The sequence below is a fragment of the Nanorana parkeri genome, unplaced genomic scaffold, assembly GCF_000935625.1.
Source record: "Nanorana parkeri isolate BGI_ZX_2015 unplaced genomic scaffold, ASM93562v1 scaffold1933, whole genome shotgun sequence".
In the NCBI taxonomy this organism is placed as follows: domain Eukaryota; kingdom Metazoa; phylum Chordata; class Amphibia; order Anura; family Dicroglossidae; genus Nanorana; species Nanorana parkeri.
Window position 1 is genome coordinate 1,349 of NW_017308201.1, and position 22,154 is coordinate 23,502.

General features: G+C 40.3%; 1 protein-coding gene across 1 annotated transcript in view; it reads right to left on the reverse strand.

Annotated features, from left to right (window-relative positions):
- Positions 1 to 355: 355 nt before the first annotated feature.
- LOC108800134 (nuclear receptor corepressor 1-like) overlaps positions 356 to 22,154 on the reverse strand; it is a gene marked incomplete at its 3' end in the record, with an annotated part of 110,377 nt that continues 88,578 nt past the window's right edge. Inside the window, exons 17-21 of the mRNA XM_018572081.1 lie at positions 16,170 to 16,232; positions 8,943 to 9,082; positions 5,228 to 5,360; positions 2,390 to 2,945; positions 356 to 485 (exon numbers count right to left, since the gene is read on the reverse strand). Of these exons, the coding sequence (XP_018427583.1) occupies positions 356 to 485; positions 2,390 to 2,945; positions 5,228 to 5,360; positions 8,943 to 9,082; positions 16,170 to 16,232 (1,022 nt within the window). The remainder of the gene's footprint in view (positions 486 to 2,389; positions 2,946 to 5,227; positions 5,361 to 8,942; positions 9,083 to 16,169; positions 16,233 to 22,154) is intronic.

Genomic DNA, 22,154 nt, shown 5'->3' on the forward strand with positions numbered 1-22,154 from the left:
TTACAATGCCAGGTTGCGGTAAGCAAAGCTAGTAGAATTCATTAGGAGCATGCCCTGACATTGTCAGGCATCCATGAGTACCATTTTGAATTGCTGCAATTAAATTTCAGCACAATGGACTAGCCTTCTGCATCATTTGCTCACTTTGATTTTTGGGGTGTCATTTAATTCAGCCCTCTGTAGGTTGATAATTTTTCATTTCCATCCTTTTGTTCCTAACACATTACCCCGTTCAGTATACAGTAGATATCCAGCATGGTATTTTCCCCATTGAGGTCTGATGTATTTTCAAAGTGTTCCTTTTTATATACATATAAAACCCTGCACTGCTGAGCTCCCAAGCCATTGCACTTACCATGGGTGGAATGACAGCAGCACGGTGATGTAACTGCTGCAGATCCATTGGCCCTTGCTTCATAGAGGAGGCCATTAAAATATTACCACTTGGGTTTAGCATTGAAGGTTTTGAATCAAGAGTGTACATCCTAAAAGAAAAAAGTATTAGAAAATAGACAATGTCTCATTAATTTAATGCATCGATATCAACCCATTTGCTTTTTTTGCACACACACGTTACAATCCACATTTTAGGCCTGAAAATTACTTAAATCCCTTGAGAGTTATAGATTTCCTGAAAGCACAGACCCTATAGAATAAAATGGCAGCAGTTGAAAATTTTTATGTCACGTGATATTAGCAAAACTCTTTATCAAACTCAAAATTTCTGTAAAAAATCACACAATTTAATTTTAGGGCACAACAACACAATACCCGATTTTTAGTAAAATATAAGGTTATGTTACGTACAAAGATACCCAACATGCCAAGCTTAAAAAGAGTTAACCGTGAATAATGGCCCTAAAACTACTGCGCTCACTCTGGCACGCGCAGCGCTATCGACCATTTGTAGCACACAATAGTCGTTTTCTTCTGTAGGCGAACCCAGCGTGTGTTCACAAGGACAGGGGACTTTTTGTATTTTTACTTGACTTAATTGCTATCACATGTGATAGCATATTAGTGTTGACAGGTTCTCTTTAAGGTGACATTAGGGGTCTATTAGACCCCTAATGTCATCTTTTCACTTCAAAGAAGCTATTCAAGTGCAGATCAGCCTTGAAAACCTTATTACCCGGCATCTCTATCAAGGGAATGATAGCTGAACTGATGAAGTAATGCAATCAGCGTTGCTTCGTGCTTCATTCAGCAGGGAGGAGATCAGTGAAGTCAGTCTCTCTCCCATCTACCCGCCGACACCCGTCCCATGCAAGCAGGAGGGGCAGTGGAGACCGAAAAACAAGGCGGGGTGTCCGGCTGGGAAGGTTGCACTCTTCACCGGCACCTGGAAGCAATCTGGCAGCAGCTCAGCCAACCCTTGGCTTTAATCAGCTAAACAGAGTCCCCACCGGCTATCTGTTTAGAGGGGCCCGCTGCCAGGGGCCTGTTTAGAGGGGCCCGCCAATCAATTTTTATTTTTTTATAACTTTTGGGTTGGGAAGAAAGAGTTAGAATCTTGGGTGTTTATTACGGTCTCGGTTCCCTTAAAGGGCCCATTCCCCCCATGTCCGGATCAGATGTGGTACGTTACATTTTTCTTCTGCAACAAAAATTCATCCCAATGCATTTGTATGTGATTTTTGGGCTCTGTTCACACTAGTCCTGTCCGTTCCAGTGCAGGAAAAAAAATGCTGCATGTCACATTTTTCCTGCACGGGAATGTACCAGAATCCACCCGAACGCGTCACAAACGCACTGCAACGGGACACAACGGAAACTATGACATGGAGCAGGAAGAGATTAATTTGCGTGACTTTACCCTCTAAAAAAAAAAAAAAACCCGCACTGGAATGCATCACAAACGCACTGTGTTTGCAGACACACGTGCTGATCTGGTCCTGACAATGTGTGATATGGCCCTCAGTTCAACTCCCCTCACTACGAAGTCTCCTTTTTATGGTAGGTAAAGTAAGAGAAAAAAAAGTAGACAACTCGGCAAAAAAACCCATTAAAAAAAAAAAAAGTGGGGAAGATTCAAGCTGGCCATTCTTCAGCCTATGGGCTGAAGAAAAGAAATCTAAGACTCCTCCCATCCACACGAATCTTACCTACAGGGCTTATGTCTTCTGACTGCCGACGCCAGTGGCTTTTTAGAATGCCTTAACAGTGACTGCAGCTAACTGGCTGTAGGGACTGTTCGGCTGACAATTTTCCAACCGGCTCCTTTGACGAAAGTCAATTACAAATCAACTTTTGTTGGGCCACAGCTGAAATTGTGGCTGATTCAGCAGGGCCAGCTTTTGACTGTCAGGGTTTTTTTTTTTTTTTAAGCGACCTTGAATGGAATTGCCCATTAATAGGCAGCCACTAAACATTAGAACACTGGGCTTACCTTGGCCTGTCAAGCTCTCCATCAACTTCCTCATCAGCACTGCAAGTAGCACTGGAGTCATTATCTGACTGAGACTCCACCCTTGTATGGGCAGGCATTTTGCTGGCAACATACTCTATGCCATCAGGCTCAGACTTCTCCTTCATTCTTTCCAAACCTCTGTCTTTGGTATCATCCTCTATTTTTACTTGAGCACTGTCTGGTGGCTTCACCTCAGACTCAACAGGTTCTGCTTTGGTATTCATTTGGAGGCTGGGAGATGGTTTAGGCTCTGTACTTTCATTTCTCTCCTCAACCTCCATGGCCTCCTCAGGTTCAGGATTAATCTCCTCTTTCACCTGTAGATCTGGGTACGGATTCTCAGGAGTTTTAGTATTCTGTGGCGCAGTGGTAGGGGATGCACTAGTAGCAGGCTTGCTGGCAGGTTCTTGCAATGGAGATGCAGCTGTGGTTACTGAAGCAGCAGTGGTTCTATCTGGTGTTTCTTCAGCTTGTTTGGCTCCTTCTGCAGCTGAAGGCGAAGGGGCACTCTCAGTGTCTGAACTGTTTTCAGCACCTAAACAACAAAAAAGCAATAAAAAAAAAACATTTTTAGAAGGATGTAGTATCTAATTCACAACATCCCTCAGCCACCACCTGATTTCACAACATTTTCTTAATTACTGTTCTGATATCTGCACTACAGCTACTGCTGCCAAATGCCTGCTGGTGTCCATTCCTTCCCCATTAGACTGAAAACCCTTTTGGGCAGAGTCTGAGTAGCCCGTTTTCCAAATCTGTATTTGTAAGATTGCTGTTTAAACCCCAGTATCTTCTCACTTTGCACTAGCCAGAACTCCACTCAAAAACTGTAAAGTGATCCTGTGCTTTGCCTAGTAAGAGTAAAACAGGTTCACTTTAATGTCCAAATCCTACTAGCGTACTCACCTTCTCATTACTCCTTACCGATTTTTATGTGGCTGCCCAGAACATGAGACTTTCTCTACTTTCTCCCAACACTCAGAGCTAGGCCAGGAGTAGGGCTGCAACCAACTAATCAATAATAATTGATAATGAGAATATTTGTCAACTATTCTCATTATGCATTAGTTGACTGGATCCCCTAGCTACCTCCACCATGCTGGGGAGGAGGGCACAGCAAGTGGTGGGCGGGTGCAATAGCTAGCCTGCTATTGCAATTTGAAATTGGCCGATAGCAGGCTGGATATTGCACTAGACCACTACCTGCTGTATTTACATTCAGCTGCCATCTGCAGAATCTTGCCACTGGCAGCTGTCATTCCCTGGCTGAAGCTATTCAAGCGCCATGTGCTTACAATACAATTATTCAACAATTATTATAAAAGGTGGGGAAAAAAGTCACTTGGTTGCAGCCTGACAAATTCTGCTGCAGGAGGTGAGTTTGCAGTACCATTTATTTCAACGGCACCCCAAAGGCGCCTCCCACCCACAGTGTGATCACCCGCACTGGAACTCACGGTACCGCAATGCTGCAGTGCGATTGCAAAAAAATTGTGCATGCAGTTTTATTCTAAAGTAAACTTTATGTTTGTAACACTGCATTTGTGTATTTTATTTTAAATTAAGGATGGTATTTTTTTTTATCCGATTAAACAAAAAGAATAAATAGGCCAACTAATCGATTATGAAAATAATTATTAGTTGCAGATCTAGTCAAGTTGACTATCAGCACTGGTACACAAGTGGAGCAGTCCTTGAAACTTATACAAGCCAACTTTACCGCATGTAAGAGCACTTATTGATTTGCAGGCAAAAATATTTTCAATTTCAGCCAGTGTGTCAAAACTTGGTCATGAGGAAATTTAAAGGTCTACTACAGAATCAAACTTTGCCTCTCTCCAGCCCAAACTTTATTTTATTTGCTAGATTCCTTCTTAAAGAGGCTCTCCAAAACTTTTTTGAAAAGACCGAGGAGGCAGTGGGTGGCTAAACCTGCACAGCCCTAGAAACAGGGCTGCTGGGCAAGATTGTGTTCCCAGATGACCAGCTGAGACAACCCACCTCCTTGCCTGATATCACTGGCACATCAACTAAACTTGCTGCCAAGTTTGGCTGGTTAACTAGCCAAGATGGTAGCAAACAGAAGTCATACTAAGGGGTATGGTAGTGTCCCCTGTCTACCACCAGACCTACAGTGGCATTATATAAAAGCCAGGGATGTTAAAACCTCAGAACATAGATCTTTTTTAAATGGAGGCACTAGCAAAACTTAGAGGTCAACTCAATGGAGATTTTCAATTGTTATAATAATAAAGAAAACAAACAATGAGTAACAAATGAAAGCTAGTACCTTAACTCTGAACATCTCAGCCCTTAATTCCTGCTTTTGTCATTTTAACTTTTAGGAACTGCTCATATTTAGGCACCTTCACAATGTGCTCAGTGAAAAGTGCACCAGAGCTACCAGGCTACATTGGACATGACTGTAATAGGACAAGCCAGGTTTTACTACACAGCCTATAACCAAAATCAGGTTTTACATAGGTGTGGAGAAGTCAATTCCTAGATGAGAATATTTTTTATAGATTACCCAATATATTTGGGTTACCTTGAGGTGCATTTATCAGAATGTTTTTTAGAGGCTGCTGGAACCCTTTTAAATCCAAACAAGTAATTCAGAAGTTTTCGAACAACAAACACATCCTAGAATCATACCATTTATAATTACACAAAAGCTTCACTGAATAAAACCCTTCAAGGGAAAATAAACTGAACGGGCAGTGAATCCTTTTAAAACACTATAATTTAGTCAAGCTGATATTGCTATGTTCACATTAACAACTTCCAGATCAATTTAAAAAAAATAAAACAAAATACCTTCACTATCTTCAGGATTCTCTTCATCATTGGAATTGTCATTATCATTATCCTCATCTTCCTGGGCAGAAACTGTGGATGCCATGCTTTCACTCTGTGACACATCTCGCTCTTCTCGTGGCTTACGAGGAGACTGTAATGCAAGCAGGACAGAAAAGCATTGTTGTAGTGCAAGCTTCAATAATCTAATCAGAAAGGCAACGTGATCTTAGTCACTGGGCTGTAAAAGGAGTAGGACTGAACAATGCACAAGTACTAGTTTCTCCTACCAAGTAGTTATTATGCTGGATGGCAAATTGCACAGTGCAGAATTCTGCGTCTCTGTCCACCAAACCCCTTTATCACGCTGACAGCATAGCTTGCACAGGGCAAAAGAGGGGACATGCCAATTACATCACCGGTGCATTTGTTGTGTTATTTAGGGATTTACACCCGCTCAGCAATATCATCCTGAGGAAACCTGGACACACACAAGAACAGACACTCAAATCTTTGCAAGTGTGCTGGTAACTTAGAGGCATATGGATGTCATCATTTAATTTAAAACATGTTTTGAAGAAAAAGATGTTGGACAATGAAGAGGGGTTATTAGGCAAACAGCCATTTTCTCCCACAGTACCCAATAAGGTAGGCGAGAATCATTACCAGGATTTAATGGGGGAAGAATGAAGAACTGCACACATAGAGGAAACATGTGGCTACAAGAGTTAAGATATGTAAAAGACACACAGAGTACTGGTGGTCACATATCAAGAGGTGAAGTAAAATCTTCATATGGAGACGCTTAATCTAGCAACCTAGAGGGGATTTCCCCTCAGTTTAGTGCAACCTTCTGTTCTGTCTACAGGACAGAATGTGAAAGGAAATCTGCTGAAAACAGACGCAGGCAGGAAAAAGAAAAAACTGGTAGGGTTTTACCCATCACCTACTCCAGTGGTTCTCAACCTTTCTAGGGCCAGGACCCCTTGGTAACATTTGCCAAGTTGTGGTGACCCCCAACGGTAAAATTTAGGGATGCCGCGGCTGCTGGAGCGACATCTGGTGGCGTGGCGGGAGAACTGACACTGCTGCTCTAGGAGAGGGCTGAGGACTCCTCTCACCTTATTATTGTTTATTTTTTATAATTTTCTTATTTTTTAATATTTGTTTCTTATTTCTTTTTAATCGCTTTTTAATTTTTTTAATTCACTTTTATCCATTTTTTCTTCCACTTAACTTCATTGCTATCACACAGAGGTAACAAGCCCCTGTGTAATAGCAATTGGAGGTGACAGGTTCTCTTTATTGACCCTGTCACCTCCAATACAGGAGTCCTAGAACAGCACTGTGCTGGAACTTCTGTGACAGGTGAGCGGGGAAGAGTGCTATCCCCTCTCACTGTGCACACGGAGCGGCAGGTTTACTTTTTAACCTGTCGGGGGAAAAAAAAAAAAAGGTTTAGTCAGCTCGATGAGAAAGTTTTTTTTTTCTGACTGACGGTGGGCCCGATGTCAGGAAAAAAAAAAGAGCAGAGACAGCGCTTCTCTCCTGGGTGGCCGGAAGCCGCTAGGCGACCCCTGGCAAATAGTCATTCGACCCCCGACGGGGTCCCGACCCCCAGGTTGAGAACCACTGACCTACTCAAAAATAAGGTTTTAGCTATAGATACACATTAAGGTCAGCCAAGGCATACAATTTTATTTGGGATCATTTAAAGTGGAACAAAGCTCAAAACTAATACATTCTAGGAGGTAAGCATTAAGGTAGAAGGGACTTTCTACATATCTTTTCTTTTTTTTGTGTACACTGTCTGTAGCACAGTGCAGTGTACAATCCAAGCCCATTCTCAGCATCTGTAAGATGGCTGACACGCAGGTTTTACATAATCGCATCACTCAAAGGCCAAAAAGGGAAGATGGCAGAAACCATGATGGCTGGGTGAGCGATAGTAGACAGAGATAAGTCTGCCATGATGTGCATGGTGCCCTGCGAAACAGCTCATATAGTCACTTCACAGACGGCCTGTGTCTCCATTACAGCGCTGCAGCCTCTGCAAGTCTCTTTGGTATTCAACACTTCTGGGAATGTCAGTTGTCTGTGCTCTATGCTGTTTTAAGGTTTCATTATCAATCATCACTGTTGGGTCCTGCAGTGATGCAGGGGGTCAGAGGATGAAACTATGGCACATGGTGGTGTACAAAGTTTCTGACACTCACAAAATGTTGAATGCTGAAGAGGCTTATGGAGGATGCAGCGCTGGAATTGAGGGAAGGAAGAGAGACACAGACCATCAGAGAGGACACCCTTTTTTTAGGATTGTTTTGCCACCCTGGAAGGGTTTCATCTTACTGAAGTAAACAATTGTGTGGAGGGTGAAAATAGGAGTAAATATGTAACAGAACATAACATAACAGGAGCAACTAAAGTTTTTACTTCAAAATGACAGCCAAAACACCAGGATAAGGATCCTTATTGTTAAAGTGAGCAATATGCAGTTTTGTCCAAAGATATGTGAAAATTAGTCACATGACTGAAAGATCATTATCCTTTAAGGAAACGACCGTATTTTGCACTCCAGAAGCTGCAGTTCAGTGACCGCTGAGACAGGTGGCGCTGTGATTACAGCGACGCGTTCTCAGTAATCACACAGAGCAGACGAAGAAAAGGGGCTCTATGGTGAGCTCCTGTGCTGTGGTCACGGTCTCCCAGTGGAGCGGGGGACCCCAGAGACGATCGCCGCCACCGCTCGATTTAATACAAGTTATATAATTAGATCACGTGTATTAAACGAGCGGCGGCTCCCACTGTACATTCAGCTCTGCTTGTCAGGAGCAGGGCTGAATGTACAAAAAAACTACTCGCCCGGCGCTCGAAACTGCATGTCCAGGGCGTCGGGCAATGGGTATTCGCTCCATAAGACGCAGGCACATTACCCACCGCCTTTTGGGGGGGAAAAAAGTGCGTCTTATGGAGTGAAAAATACGGTACATGAATTGAACCTACTGTCTCTTATTTATAGAAGATTTCTAGGCCAATAAGACTACAAAGTAAAAAAATTATTTATTTTAGTTTAAAAAAATGTGCAACTCTGCTCAGCCATGCTAGTGATTCATTAGTAGCTACCAGACTGTATAGCAGGTTAACAGAAGAATCGAAGAGAGGATGCTTCCACTATTGGAAGCATATGCAAGTACCATCTCCAACCCCACTTCAGTTTGCTCCCTGCAGGCAAGAGCCAATACATGCACTCTTTCTCAGGTAAGCTGTTCCTCTTCCATAAAGAGACTAAGGGATAATATGCCCTCTCCATATCAAAGTTAGGTAGAGAAGATGTAATCTTTACATAATATTCTACACTCCAAAAGGCTGGCTTATAATGCAAGACTCTCCTGATGTCAGCAGATTTCACATTTCAGCTGGCATACAAAAGCATCATAAAGGTGGTAAAACATTTCAGGTAGAAAAACTAGAAACTAGTAACACAAAATTAAATTGCAGGGCTTTATTTTAAGATTGATATGGAATGCTTCAGCAAAAGAGATTACTGTACATATCTTCTGCGACAACATATCCTTTGTATTGGATAATTTCACAATTTCTATTATATCCATTTAAATTAAATTCTTATGGGAGTTTGCGTTGGAATTATTATATCTGGGATAACAATATGGAAACGTAAGGAAGTCTGGCAGGTACAGGTTAACAAGTCTAACTGATTCAATTCAGCAATACTCACTTTCTGTTTGTGCTGTTGCAGCAAGTTGTCCAGGTTGTGCTTCCTTTTGTAATTGAAGTAGAAGTTTTTACACTGAGCTTCACTCTTCGTTCCTACCATCTTGGCGATGGCCCCCCAGTTACGACCGTGTTCCACCAAGCCTGCCAAAACACAGACCAACGGGAACTGAATGAATTAAAGGAAACTAGTACATTCTTTCAAAATTAGAAAAGCACAAGATCACATTCAGTACCCACAAGGCAAAAGGATTAATCAATTTAATAAAACATGTTGAAAATTAGGGCAACTATGAAAGCTCAACACAGGACAATTAGCTAGAGGATAGGAAACAAAAATTAAAAATGTCTTGGGTGCATCCGGATAGTCAACCTTTTGGCTTAAAACATCACAAGTAGAATGTCTCGTGCTTGTGCAGCAGCCTGACACCACCTATAGACAGTAGATGCAGTCAGAGGCTTCCAAAGATCCATCTTCTGAATGAGAAACACATTGACAAGCATGCTTGATATAACCTACAAGCATAAGTGCCATTGCAGAGCTACTCTAACTCACAAGAATAAAAGCCTGTCTGATGAAAGTAAAAATACCACTCAATACATTCTTCATCTGAAGAAGGTTCTCAGAGGTATGCGATAACCCAGACTCTGCTTACGTATTGCCATAAAATACCATGATTAGGGGGAAGACCAATTAACATCTGTATGTAGCTTTACACAAGACTGAGCTTTCCAAGTCATGTCATACAGTACTGAACACTCTCAGTTTTATTCCTCTAACACCAGGTTGTGAAAACAAAAGCAAACATTCACTTTGGGATCCATTAAAGTATACAATTTGTGTGTGCAATCTAGAGATAAGTAAATGCATAGCAATGCACTTCACTTACAAGGTATAGAAGTATTATGGGCTGTAGTTAATGAGCCAGTGAAACACCAGGATTTGGAATCCACTTGGGTCATTCTGCATGTATGTGTCCTAAAGATCTGTAACTGTTTAGTTTTGAAGACAATGAATGCCAAGAGTCCACTGGTCCACCTACCACTTCCCCTGAGCTTACTAACTTTGGCACATGTACTACCTATTAATGCACTGGACCCTTGCTAATCAATAACAATGTAGTAACACGAAGGAGTACCTGATCCTGCAACAATTTGGACCATAGTTTACATTTAAATCAATGACACAAGTCAACTCCAACCACTAAGGTATAATGTAGCTTACAGAGCACCATTATAACTGCATGGTTGGGGCCAAAAGCAAGCTTTCCTTTAATTAAATATGATATTATAGCGTCCAGATAAACAAGAGAGGGCTGCGATACCCTTTTTAGATCAACACCCAGACATTTACAATCCATGCAAACAATTTGAAAATGACCGCAATGGCTTTGCAGAGGCCAACCCTGAAGAAATAATTCCTCCTAGTGGGTACTGGGAAGAGTCTCTTTGGAATGTGTGATTGTTCAGTCGTGATGTGTTCTTAAAAAAACAAAAAAACATACAACAAGCCCTTCACCATACATAGGGACTCTGTGGAAGAATGCCTCAACTGGTAATGGTTACAATCCGTTAACAATAGTGTTAGTAGACTACAAAAGTTAGTAAAGTATGAATACTGCAGCTGGTTCAAAGTGAATATTTTTTTCCAAAGTAATAAAGCTAATAATCACAGAAGTGTATGCAAAGTAATAAAACTAATAATCACAGAAGTGTATGCACCACCCCGAATAAAAAAAAAAAGCTAAAAAGTCAACTGAATTGTTTAAAAACGTATAATCCGACCCCAAGAGCAAATTATTTCAGTGATGTGCATTAGCACTTTCGTAATCCCTAAATGGCTTCAGTCTTCTGGCTCTTTACAAGTTTTGCAGATGAAGCAATTTGCAACAAATAATTTTGCATTTGTAGTCCATATTAAAATACTGCATTTTTTTTCTGGCCAGGGTCTGCACATGAATTCCGGAATACACCACAGCATTCTGCCTCAGTACTACTCTCAGCAGCCCTCATGCAAGCTGTGGGCTAGCTCTTGGGTGGAGTTAAGCAAATATCTAAATGCCTTCATAGGTGCGAGTCAGTTTGGAGGAGTAGGTGCTCTTAGGAAGACTTAATTTCCATGTGGACAGCCTTAGGTAACACACACCTGTGATGCTCAGCCTCCATCATGCAAAGAACTAAAAGCCAATGAATGAAAGGGGCAGATACAGTTGGGATGGGGGAGAAAAGAGCTAGATAATTCTGGCCATCCTCCAGACAGAAAAAAAGCTGGGCTCCATTTGATTTTCTGCAGCTTCTAATGCACACCGTGAGAAGCTTACACTATGAAGAGACATCAGATGAAGCTATTTCAGTCCAGACAATGGGCCTGTACAACTGTGCAAAAGTGAAGGTAAGGATGGACTTCAGCTTTAAGAAAGACCTGATTTCCAGAACATTAGTATAATAATTACAAGTTTCATATTTGGATACTATTAAGTATGGAAAAATCTGTCATGAATTTATACAGGTGGCAAGGCTTTCTGGTCCCCAAATCAGCAACGAAGGACTAATCTATTTGTCAAAACACAATTATGGCCAAATCTGAACAAGTCAGAGTGAACTTCTAAAGTGTACAGGGGAAATAAAGAGAAAGCAAAAAAAACAAAGCAACAGCTGTGTAGGCAACAAAATCAGAAGTGCAATGGCTGCATAGACTACCAGACTTGGTCACTGTATGAATGAGTCCATCATGCGGCTTACCAATATTAATGTAAATATGAAACCATTTCTAGACGTAGCAAGATTACCAGATTTAAGCTCGGTATAGTCCGTGACTTGGCCATTGTCGCTTATGTTTTATTTTAACATTTGATTTTGGAATGCATGGAGTTTCGTTTCCTGAACACAAACCAAGAAGTTTTCTCCAACCTTTGAAATTTGGCATTTCTAACTTGATCAACAGTTTGACCCCCATTAACTAGTAAAAAATAGTCTGGTGATTAGCATATTGAATCTACGGCAAAATATCTTAACACTGAACCCAAAAATTCTGAAGATGGGGTTTTAGTAATAAACTATAAATGTTTGAGGTAACTTTAAACTTTAGCAGTGACAAAAGTCAACAAGATGGAAAATACACATACACTGCTTAGATTTGCGAAAGAACTTTCATACGAAAAAATGTTCGTTGGACTTTCTATTAGTTGATGGGCTCAAATTGACGCACATAGTGAGGAAAAAACTCGAAGGAGCGGATGGAAATTTTTTCTTGATGAATGAAATTCTAACAGTGGCTGTGGCTTTCGCTCAGGAAACGCCATTCATTCCAAAATCAAAAGGAAATTTCGATCGACCTTTGTCAAGTGTCGGATGGAATTATCGGGTGGTAAAGAAAGATCTTTCCTACGAATGTTCGTATGCAAATCTACTAGTGTATAGCCAGCTTTAGTTAGACAATGCTTCAACACCCTTTAGTTAACATATGAAGAATGGAAAGTGGAACGTAAAGATTTTTATATGCTACCAAGAGCTTTTGCACTGCCATTCTTCTATTTTAGTGAAAACAATCCCCTGGGCGATGTTGTCATTGGAGAGACAAGGCTTCTGAATATTACCACAGGCTGTCAGTTCTCTTTCCTTTTTGTTCTGCTCACCTGAAATGAACTAGAACCATGTCAAGCCCTACAAAAACCTCCAATGCTCTGATAATCACACTGTGTGGCTGCATTAGCAGAGGATTATTAGAGTCATTCTAGGTAAATACTTTTTACCTTCTCTATGGAGGTCAGAGCTGCTTACAAGAGTAATTGCACCCACACACACATTTCGCCATTCTCCCGCAAAAGAAAAAGCTGAAATATCAGTTAGACTAAAACATTTTAAAAAAGGTCCATTTATAAAACTTTTAGTCATGTTCTAAAACAGAAGAAATTATATTTTGATATCACTAGTTCTAATTATGTTTTACGCACTTCAGAGCTGTGCTGTGGCGTAATCAAAGTCTTTTCATGCAGCATTTTAACAACCATCCTGTTAAAATGTCTTCCATGCTGGTAGCTCTGAGGAAAAGCGGCAGGACATTTTTGACCCAGGTGTCCCACATAATAGCATTAAAAAGGTCCTGAAAAGAAAACTGTCACTAAAGAAATATGGGCGATTCCATTGCAGGTTGATTTTTTTTAGGATGCAAAAGGAGCTGTTCTTAGTCTTTCTCCATTTGACATGTCAATGATTCTGAACATTGATGTGTATGTAAGGTGTCCTGATACCTTACTTGCTGTATGCTGGTCAGGGGCTCCGTGGAGCAGCAAAGATCATAGATGATAGTCACAAAGCTTGCGCCGTGCATGCAACACTGCAATGGCAGCTCCCATAAATCTAAGCTGACAGGTTTACATACAAGTACAGACAGCATGCATACACACATAATTATAAACATTTACTGATAATAAAGTGCTAGCAGCAAGTTAAACACAGAGATGAGCAAACTCATTTGCAGATTAATATAAATTCATTAAATAACTGATTTGGGTACATAAGTTTGCTTAATTAAAGATATGTAAACAATATGCATGTGATCGATCAACTGTGATCCAAACTGACTTGCTCATCTCTAGGTAAATGTCCAGAAAGCAGAGAAAAAAAAAAAAAGCGCAAACATCTGTGAATAAAACATGCATACTGGCAATGTTAGCCAATGTATATTTCTCTCAAAAGAAAATACAGAGCACTGAGGACTTTCAAGCACTGAGCGCATGTAAATATGCAAGTTTATCTAAAGTGTCAAAATTCCAAGCAATATGGAAGCTAGAATCCTATAGTTCACATGCCTTTCCATAGAACACAAATAAAGTTTAAAATTGCTTACAATATAAGGTTTTTCTGGATTATGGAAAATTTACCCTACACGTTCTTTTCTTGTCCCACTGCATACAGATCTGTATTTTTACTCAGGCAACAATAGAAAATGCACTTGTAGAGGATCCTGGGGATTAAACTTGAAAGCACAGCTTCAAGTAAGGGCACCCCTAGGATTGGAGCATGGGCAGCCGATGCCTATGAGGAACATGCAGTCAAGAGCCCCTGATAAAGGCAAGTGGTTAAGAAGTTCACAGAATATTTCCCCCACCTTTTGCCATACTCCTAACATAGTGTCCTGATGCGATAGTTTCCGTTTACTGAAGGCTCAAGTTAGAAAAGGTGCTTGAGAGAAAAGTTGGGTTGTGCAGTTGGAATGTGCTTGTATGTCCAACAGTACTTTAATGCCTATGGCCGCCTTTTATTACCGTGGCTGGTCTATAGACATTCAAATATATACATATCCTTAACAGGCAGTAAATAAGCTTTAAAACATACCCAGACCTCTTTAGCTGCAGACACTGTGGAGCAAAATCATACTGAACATTTACATGAGCAGAGGTGAAGTGATTTGAGTCGGGTCTTGGTACTCTGCTCTCCCCTCTTCTTGTGTGCTTGCTCTGTTTGCATTACACATTAGAAAGCTGCCAGGGCACCAAGTCATTGCTGAGAGAAGGTAACCGGTTGAGCTGTTTAGCGGAAACTAAAGTACTTCCTGATGTAAATTTTAAATAGGGATGCACAGATACCAGTGCTGATACTTGGCATTTTCACAAGAACTACCCTGGGGTTCCACCACTGTCCTGAAATCATTAGTCTGTATTGTTTTAGTAAAACAGTCAAATGAAGAAAAAAAAAAAAGATAGATATCAGTAATTAGTATCTGTGAGCACTTTGGACAAATATCAGTACTTGTAATTGGTCTGGAAAAATTGTATAGTTGCATCCCACATTGTCTTTAGCTAAAGAGGTCAGTAGGGGATTGTTTTAAAGATTATTCACTCCCTGTCAAGAATATATTGAATTAAAAGTCCATAGCCTAAGCACAGCTCTTAAGACTAACTTTGGACATAAAACGGCAGACAGAAGATCCATCTTCTACAACAATTGTGTAGAACAACTATGCCAAAAACACATGCATATATGTCTATGCATTGTACAGACACCACTGGTAGAATGCCCAAACAAATAAAACGGTCTCATGATTTTACCTTCATCAGTGGAAAGGAATACAAAATACCTCACATGTATGGATAACTTAACAGCTGGCATGTACAGACAGGGTTCAAAAGAGGTCAAATCCACTTTAACACCCTCCAAAAACTCCTTCACACCCAAGGTAGAAATACTGTACACAATCAAATAAATCAGCATACTTTCAACAAATGCACTGTCTGGTTATATTTGATCTTAGATTATGGTTTGTTTGAGTGTTCATCCTGAAGGCCCCATCAGAGAAAGTCCTCAGTGCAAGGAAAAATACAGACCCAAACCCATTATAGCAAAATGCTCTCCTGCACCTATTGCATGCATATTTTAGTGGATCGGGGGCCTGAAGAGGACCATTCTTCAGAAATGGGGAAAACAAGAGACAAACATACCAACTTCACAAGATAAAAACCCTTCTTCCTAGCAAGGCAAAAAAAGAAAAGGCTGCATCTATCAGTAGTTATAAAAAAGAAGCTTCCCTTCAAGGGGAAGGGCTTATACCACAGAATTGTCCCATGCATGGAGAGGAAATTTTCCATGATCCTGGAGAAGCACTTTAAAAGTGCGGATAGGGCATTTACATTCTCACATGTGAGAGAAGGGTAAAAAAAAAAAATGCAAAAGGTGTTTTATTATCAAATTGTTCACAAAGGATTCTAGCTTGTGTTTAATTATTACAGAAAATGCTTAGGACCGCAGAAATAGTTATTGTAGCAGCCCAAGACATAGTTATGGTTATAACTAATAAGAAAGAAAAGTTTTGTAGAGTTAAAAGCCTGCATATTTTGGACTTCTGCACTTTGAGAGAAAAAACAATTTATAACTTTATCAATGTTAAGCAAAACGTAAGCACAGCAGTAGTAGTACATAAGAGTACAGTGCCCCAATGCAGCTAAACAAAGCTGTCAACACTATATGTGGCCATGTGACCTGCAACTAACCAATGACTGGGCTGCCCCAATCACTCCCAATTTTTTGTAACCATTAAGTGTAGAAAAATTAGGCCTGTGACTTTTCAGCAAACACACGGCCACTTATAGTTTAACATACGTTGCAACCATTCCTAACAGCAAATAAAATGCCACAACTACAATACTGAACAACACACAAAAACAAAAAAAGAAAATCAGCTACATTAGCAGCAGCTACGTCTTACCACAGAAACCAAACTTAAAATCTTTACCTTGTTTAGCAACTTCCATTTCTTCTTCAGTCCAGCGGGAGGTCTCCACGGTCTCTGCAGAAGCTGAAAGCACAACACAGCAAATCCCATCAAAAAGAAAGACCTGGATTTGCATTATGAGCTCCAATCCTACAAAGCCCACACTCAGTGATCCATTTATGTGCAAGCTTCCTCCGTAAAAGCCATTCGAGGGGAAAGCTGCCTGTGGTGCTAGGAGGCTGTCACTTCTGATAATGACAAGGATAAATGACAAGCCAAAAAAAGACCTGAGCGTCAAAGTTACTGATGAACTGAAACCATGAGCAAAAAAACAATTCCATGCAGAAGAAAAATACTGCACAATGGGAGTAATGGACTACAACACCAAACCATAAATGCATGGATGATTCCTGCCACCAGGTACATTCTGTAAAAGTATTCACCAATATTCTATGTGAGCTAACCAATCTATTCAGAGTAGCTAAATTAAAACACAAGGTACCTCAAATAATTTATTAAGGTCTACAAATGTGTTTAAATGTTTTTAGACTTAGAAAAACCAGTATGGTTTTTATCAAATGAATTATATAGCCATATTTGTACTGGTTCATGGCCATCCCTGTAATCCTAATATGGGCGGTTTCCTTTTACTTAGTTACTGCTATATCCCTATTGGAATATTGCCCATCACTTCCTATCGATATGCGCCAGGGGAAGGATTAGAGCTTCTAACAAGATTTGTTGCGCAATAATAAAAATAATTAAACAAATAAAAGAGATGGGGCTGTATACTGTGAATAGTACAGAACAGGAATCCATGACAGCACCTTTGACAATAATCAATCCATAATCTATCAAATATATATTAAGAAGGCTGACATGTCAAGAAGTGTTTTCAGGGACCCCTGACAAAATAAAAAGTGTTCTATTTACAAACTATTTAAAGCAGAACTAAGGTTAATTTTTTTAATGCAAACAATTGCAAATTAAAAATAATGGATACATGTACACTTGCAAAAGTATGTTTTTGTGGCTTTTCCAGAATGTTACTCAGGTGCTGTGCAGGCAGCTAGGTAAGTATGTGTTGAGCTCCACAGGCTGCACAGCTCACAGATGATAGGCCACTTAGTATGCTATTAAGTATGTCATTAAGCTCCTATATGTGCATAAGGAGCAGAGTGCATAACTGCACACAACATTGTAGCTCCATCCAGTTCTACTTTCTGTTCCGCCTTTTCTTTTGACAAATAATTAAGTGGCTGATCAAGGGAGGAAAAGTGTGGGTGGGTGGATACAACACCCTATTATATGTCCATTTCCAATCAAACCATTAAAATAGTTTCTACAGAGAAATTCTTGTGATAGAATGATTACATAACTTCCCTCCCATAAGAATAACACCTTCATCGTCCCCCACTAACTTTAAGAATCAGACCTTACAAGATAGTATATAGATAATATGAAACCTGTATAACGCAAAAGGAAAACAAATTTCAAGTAGTCTTTAACCTTCAATTTCAGAATGTTTGCATTAAAAAAAAGAAGACGAAGAAAGAAAGAAAAAAAAAAAAGGTATATAGGCAATCTCAACCTTTGGGTTATATTGCCATCTACAGGAGGAATGGACACTGGCAACCCAAAAAAACTGTAGGCCAGCCCCTCCTAGCATGCCTCAGTTTTGCAGCAAAACAATATCAAATGCATGCTCAAACAACAGAGGGGTAGGACATGTGTCCCTTGGACGACGCCAAGAAAAGGATTTTACGTAGCGAACAAAAATTGTATTTTCTTTTTAGTCAATTGAGGGACCCAGATAATCTTCTTCAGTCTCTGAAACAAAATGGAAAGTGCAAAGACTTGACCTTTGATTGTGCTAAAAGCCAAACGTTGGTCAAGACCTAACTGCAGGAAGGAGAGAATACAATGAAGAAGATCCTGGGGTGGATGTCCCAAGACACTTTGGATCCACAAGGATTCCCTGTTAGACCTTACAGGAAGTGGACTTCTTAGCCTTGAGCATCATAGGAATCAGAGAACCGGACACCCCTGTCCCTCAGAACCTGGGCTACAGCAGTCATGCCGTTACAGGCAGCAACCAAGAAGCAAGATGGCAAATCCTGCTAGATCTGAATGATCTGGCAAAGAACATGGTGTGTCTACTGTAAGTCTTACCAGGGCCAACCCAGAATAATGAGAATCAGTTGAATGCAGATCATGCAAAACAGACAAAGTTTCAGGGGAGGAAAGGCATAGATCGGGCTGTACTAATCCCACGGAGCCACCAGGGCATCCACTGCCTCTGCCAGTGGATCCCTGCACCTGTATAAATTTACAAACCTGCCCAGATTGCCTATGAACCTGGCCTCCAGGTTTAATAACAAACCCTTCTGGCAACACAAATGTTTAGTCTAGCCAATATGCCCTATACATATGTACAGACGAGACAAGTGAGAAATAAGGCGAGACGCTTCTAGTAAGCCTTCATAGCTAAAATTTAGCTCTACAGCCATCTGCTCTGTTCAATGAACAGAGGATCAGCAGAGATCCATTTTAAGGGATTTTGACACACATGGTTTGACATAGTAAGTCACAGCCAGAATAGGGTGTAGGCCAGGATGTTCCTGAAAAAACAGTTCAGGAGAGAATTTCCATTTGCTTTTCGGTTGTGTCCTTTAAAGTACGTGCATTCTGCACCAGTACGACAGTCATCTTGTTAGGGCAAGACACAGTCATAAACTTGTGGGGAAAAAAAATACACACATGTACAACGCCAACATGAAACACCAGCAAGTGCTTAGGAGGAGCAAACTACTATGGAGATCTCTTCCGTTCTTCGTACAGAAACAGCTGGAAAAATTGGGTGACAAGGGAAAGTACTGTGTATCCTTTAGGGGTCCTATGAGACCCCAGTCTAGAAACCGTGCTGGTAGAAGGAACAGGCTGATTCTCAATAAAGTTGACCTCCAAGATAAGAAAATATTGTTTATATATAGAAGGCATGTGTGTTCTTGGGGTTCTTTGTGTATTTCTTCACATTATGTGCAGTTATTGAAACCTCGCCTTTGTGCAGAAGCTTCCTGTAACTAACACCGGTCACTGCTGCTCTCACTCCTTGTGCAGAATAAATGGTCTTTCATTTGCCCCTACTCCAGTATTCTACAGCCACCTTGTAGTGGGTGAGCATGTTGGGTCCCTCCCACAGCTCTGCGCAGGCTATGTGCTACGCAGTGATGATGTCACTGCTAAAATAACTGGGTTTGCAAAAGCAATTGGTGCACACAAAGTGGATTTATTGATAATTATATTTAGAAAAAAGTTTTCACGCTCAGAGTTCAGCTTCAATCTGAAGATAATAGCAGAAGACAGACTCCTCAGGGACAAAACTCACCTGACAGGGATTGTCCTCTGAGGACTCTGTACCAGGCAGTCTCTGTGACCAGATTTACTTAAGCTGGAGTAATTTGGGTCAAAGTCTTCCATGACCATAGCAAAATCTTCAGCTGAGGCTTGGGTGTGGTGAAGTCCAAAAGCCAGGAGGAGGACAACCATACCAGACAGCTGCAAATCAGAGGGAAAACCTCCAGTAGTGTAGAGAAGAGTCTTGATTAAAGAAATATTTTAAGAAAAGCCTGTTAAGTTAGCTTGCTCAAAGTCAGTCTGTAAAACAGCAGAGCTGAACAAAAGACATTAATCCTTCTAGGACACTAGCAAAAAAACTCTGCTCCGTCCAGTCCAATCCTTCTGAAGGTGGCAGTACAAACCGAAGGTTAAGACTTCCTCTGTCTCTCAATATATGATGAAAAAAAGAAGTGAAAAAATAAAAAAAAAGGGAATTTGTGACACTGGCATCCTTCAAACATTTAAGTATCACCCTAGTGTGGACACTATGTCAGACACTTTTTGTCTTTGGTCTAATCTTACTGCAAAAAGGAATAAAGTATCACATTTACGATGTTGTCATGAGCTTAATGTAATTAACAGCACATAATAGAAAAAAAATCTTAATGTTCATTGGCCAAAAGAAAGAAAATCCTCCATTGTATAAAAATCCTAAAACTAAAAATGCTGTGTTCAGTAACCAAGTAGTTTGAGAAGTAGAAAAGCAAACAAATGGATACATGCAACTAGTACAGTGACTCTCCATCTGAAAGACAAATCATCAAAACAAAGAGAATGTGATGGAGACAAACATGTAGTAACACAAATGACTTGACAACCAAATGACTTAACCCTAACCCAACAAGTAATATGTAGCAGAGGCTCTATTCTACTTATATGACAAAGACCTACTTCCCAAATAACACAAAATAAAGCTGGATAAACCCAATTTAAGTAGGATTTTAAAGGGAAACTGCAGGAAAAACACAAAAAAAAACCTTTGAATTTGAAGGTAATCCTTTCATGTTAAAATTTAAGCAAAAACCTTTTCATATGCAATGAGGAAATATGCATAGTAACATGAGGACACTTTTCCTTGTAAATCCCAACAGAGACCTCAGATGCAGCACAGACACACTCCCCCACTGCCCCATTCTCCATCGCACTGTGCAGTTTCTACATATTTTTTTTCTTCTGCTGTGCATCCGTGCTGCAGTACAAAAGTGCAACTACAGATTCGCTAGAGATTAACAAGATAGCTGAAGAGGATGGACAGGGTAACGAATTGTTAATAGAAAAGTGAATCTGTGCTTTAAGGTCAATATTACACAAACACAATGAAAATAGACTAATTGTTTCCCTTTGAAAGACACCCAAATTAAAACAGTGGTAGCATAGGCACAAACTTAAATGTAAGCAACACATTACAAATGGTCAGTGTCTAGAAACGAGCAAAAACACCGTCACCTAGGTTAGAATCTAGCCTTAGTGCTCTGGTGTGGCTTTTTTTTTCTTTTGAAGCACTTTTAGTGATCAGCTGTCACATTTGCCTATATTAAGAGGGCCTGTGGCAGGGGTGTCCAAACTCCAGCCCTCCAGCTGTGGTGGAACTGCAAATCCCATGAGGCATTGCAGGATTCTCACAGCTACAGACATGACTCCCGGAGAGAGATGCATCACGGGATGTGTAGTTTTAGCCACAGCTGGAGGGCCGGAGTTTGGACACCCCTGGCCTATGGCAAAAAAAAGGGGCATTCTTTGCATTTTACATTTTTACAAAATGTATCATTATATACCACTACAAAAGTGTGCTCATTCAAACTTGGGCAAAGCTGACATTACAAACCATTCTGAACATGCGTTTTAGAGGACAGTATGTGAAAGAGGAGCGCCAGAGTGTAGGAGAATGGGCAGTAAGCACAAGGGAGGAGCACTGGATGATATTAAGGGGAGCAGTACGTGCAGGAGAGGAGCGAAAAAAGTACGAGGGCAGGTAGTACGAGCAGGAGTAAAGCATTGGAGCATTTAATGATGGTCTGCATGTGTAGAAGACCAGGCAAGGTCACACCTCTTGTCTGGTTAATAACAATTACCTGTAAATAGCTGTTACCATAAAAGAGTACGTAATAAAATATATATTTTCTAAATGACAAAAAAAAGATTGCTTTGTTTTACAAAAGGTATTATATTAACGTCCTGTATGTATTGTCCTTGGCCCACAGGTGTTTATTTGTCCATTTAAAATAAATCTTAAGCTTCCACAACACCTCATGCACACATAGAATTGCAGGCCAAAATTTTAACACAGGTTCCAGAACATTTTACGGATGCTTAGCTACTGTATACATAAACAGATGAGAGAAAAAAAAAAAGAGCTTAAACATTTTGTTAGGAAAATCAGACAAATACATTTGATCAAGTCACGGAAGGAAGGAAGGAACAGTAAAAATAATTAATGCTGTGAATTTGGCAGGAGGCAGGTAGGTAACATAGAAATAAGGAAGATTCTGCCAGAATCAGCATGTCAAGCCTAAAATCATATAATCCTCTAACATATTCCAGAGACACAAACATTTCAGCAAAGCAAATATTTAACTTCATAGGAACAGGTCTGTACTCTTCTCCATC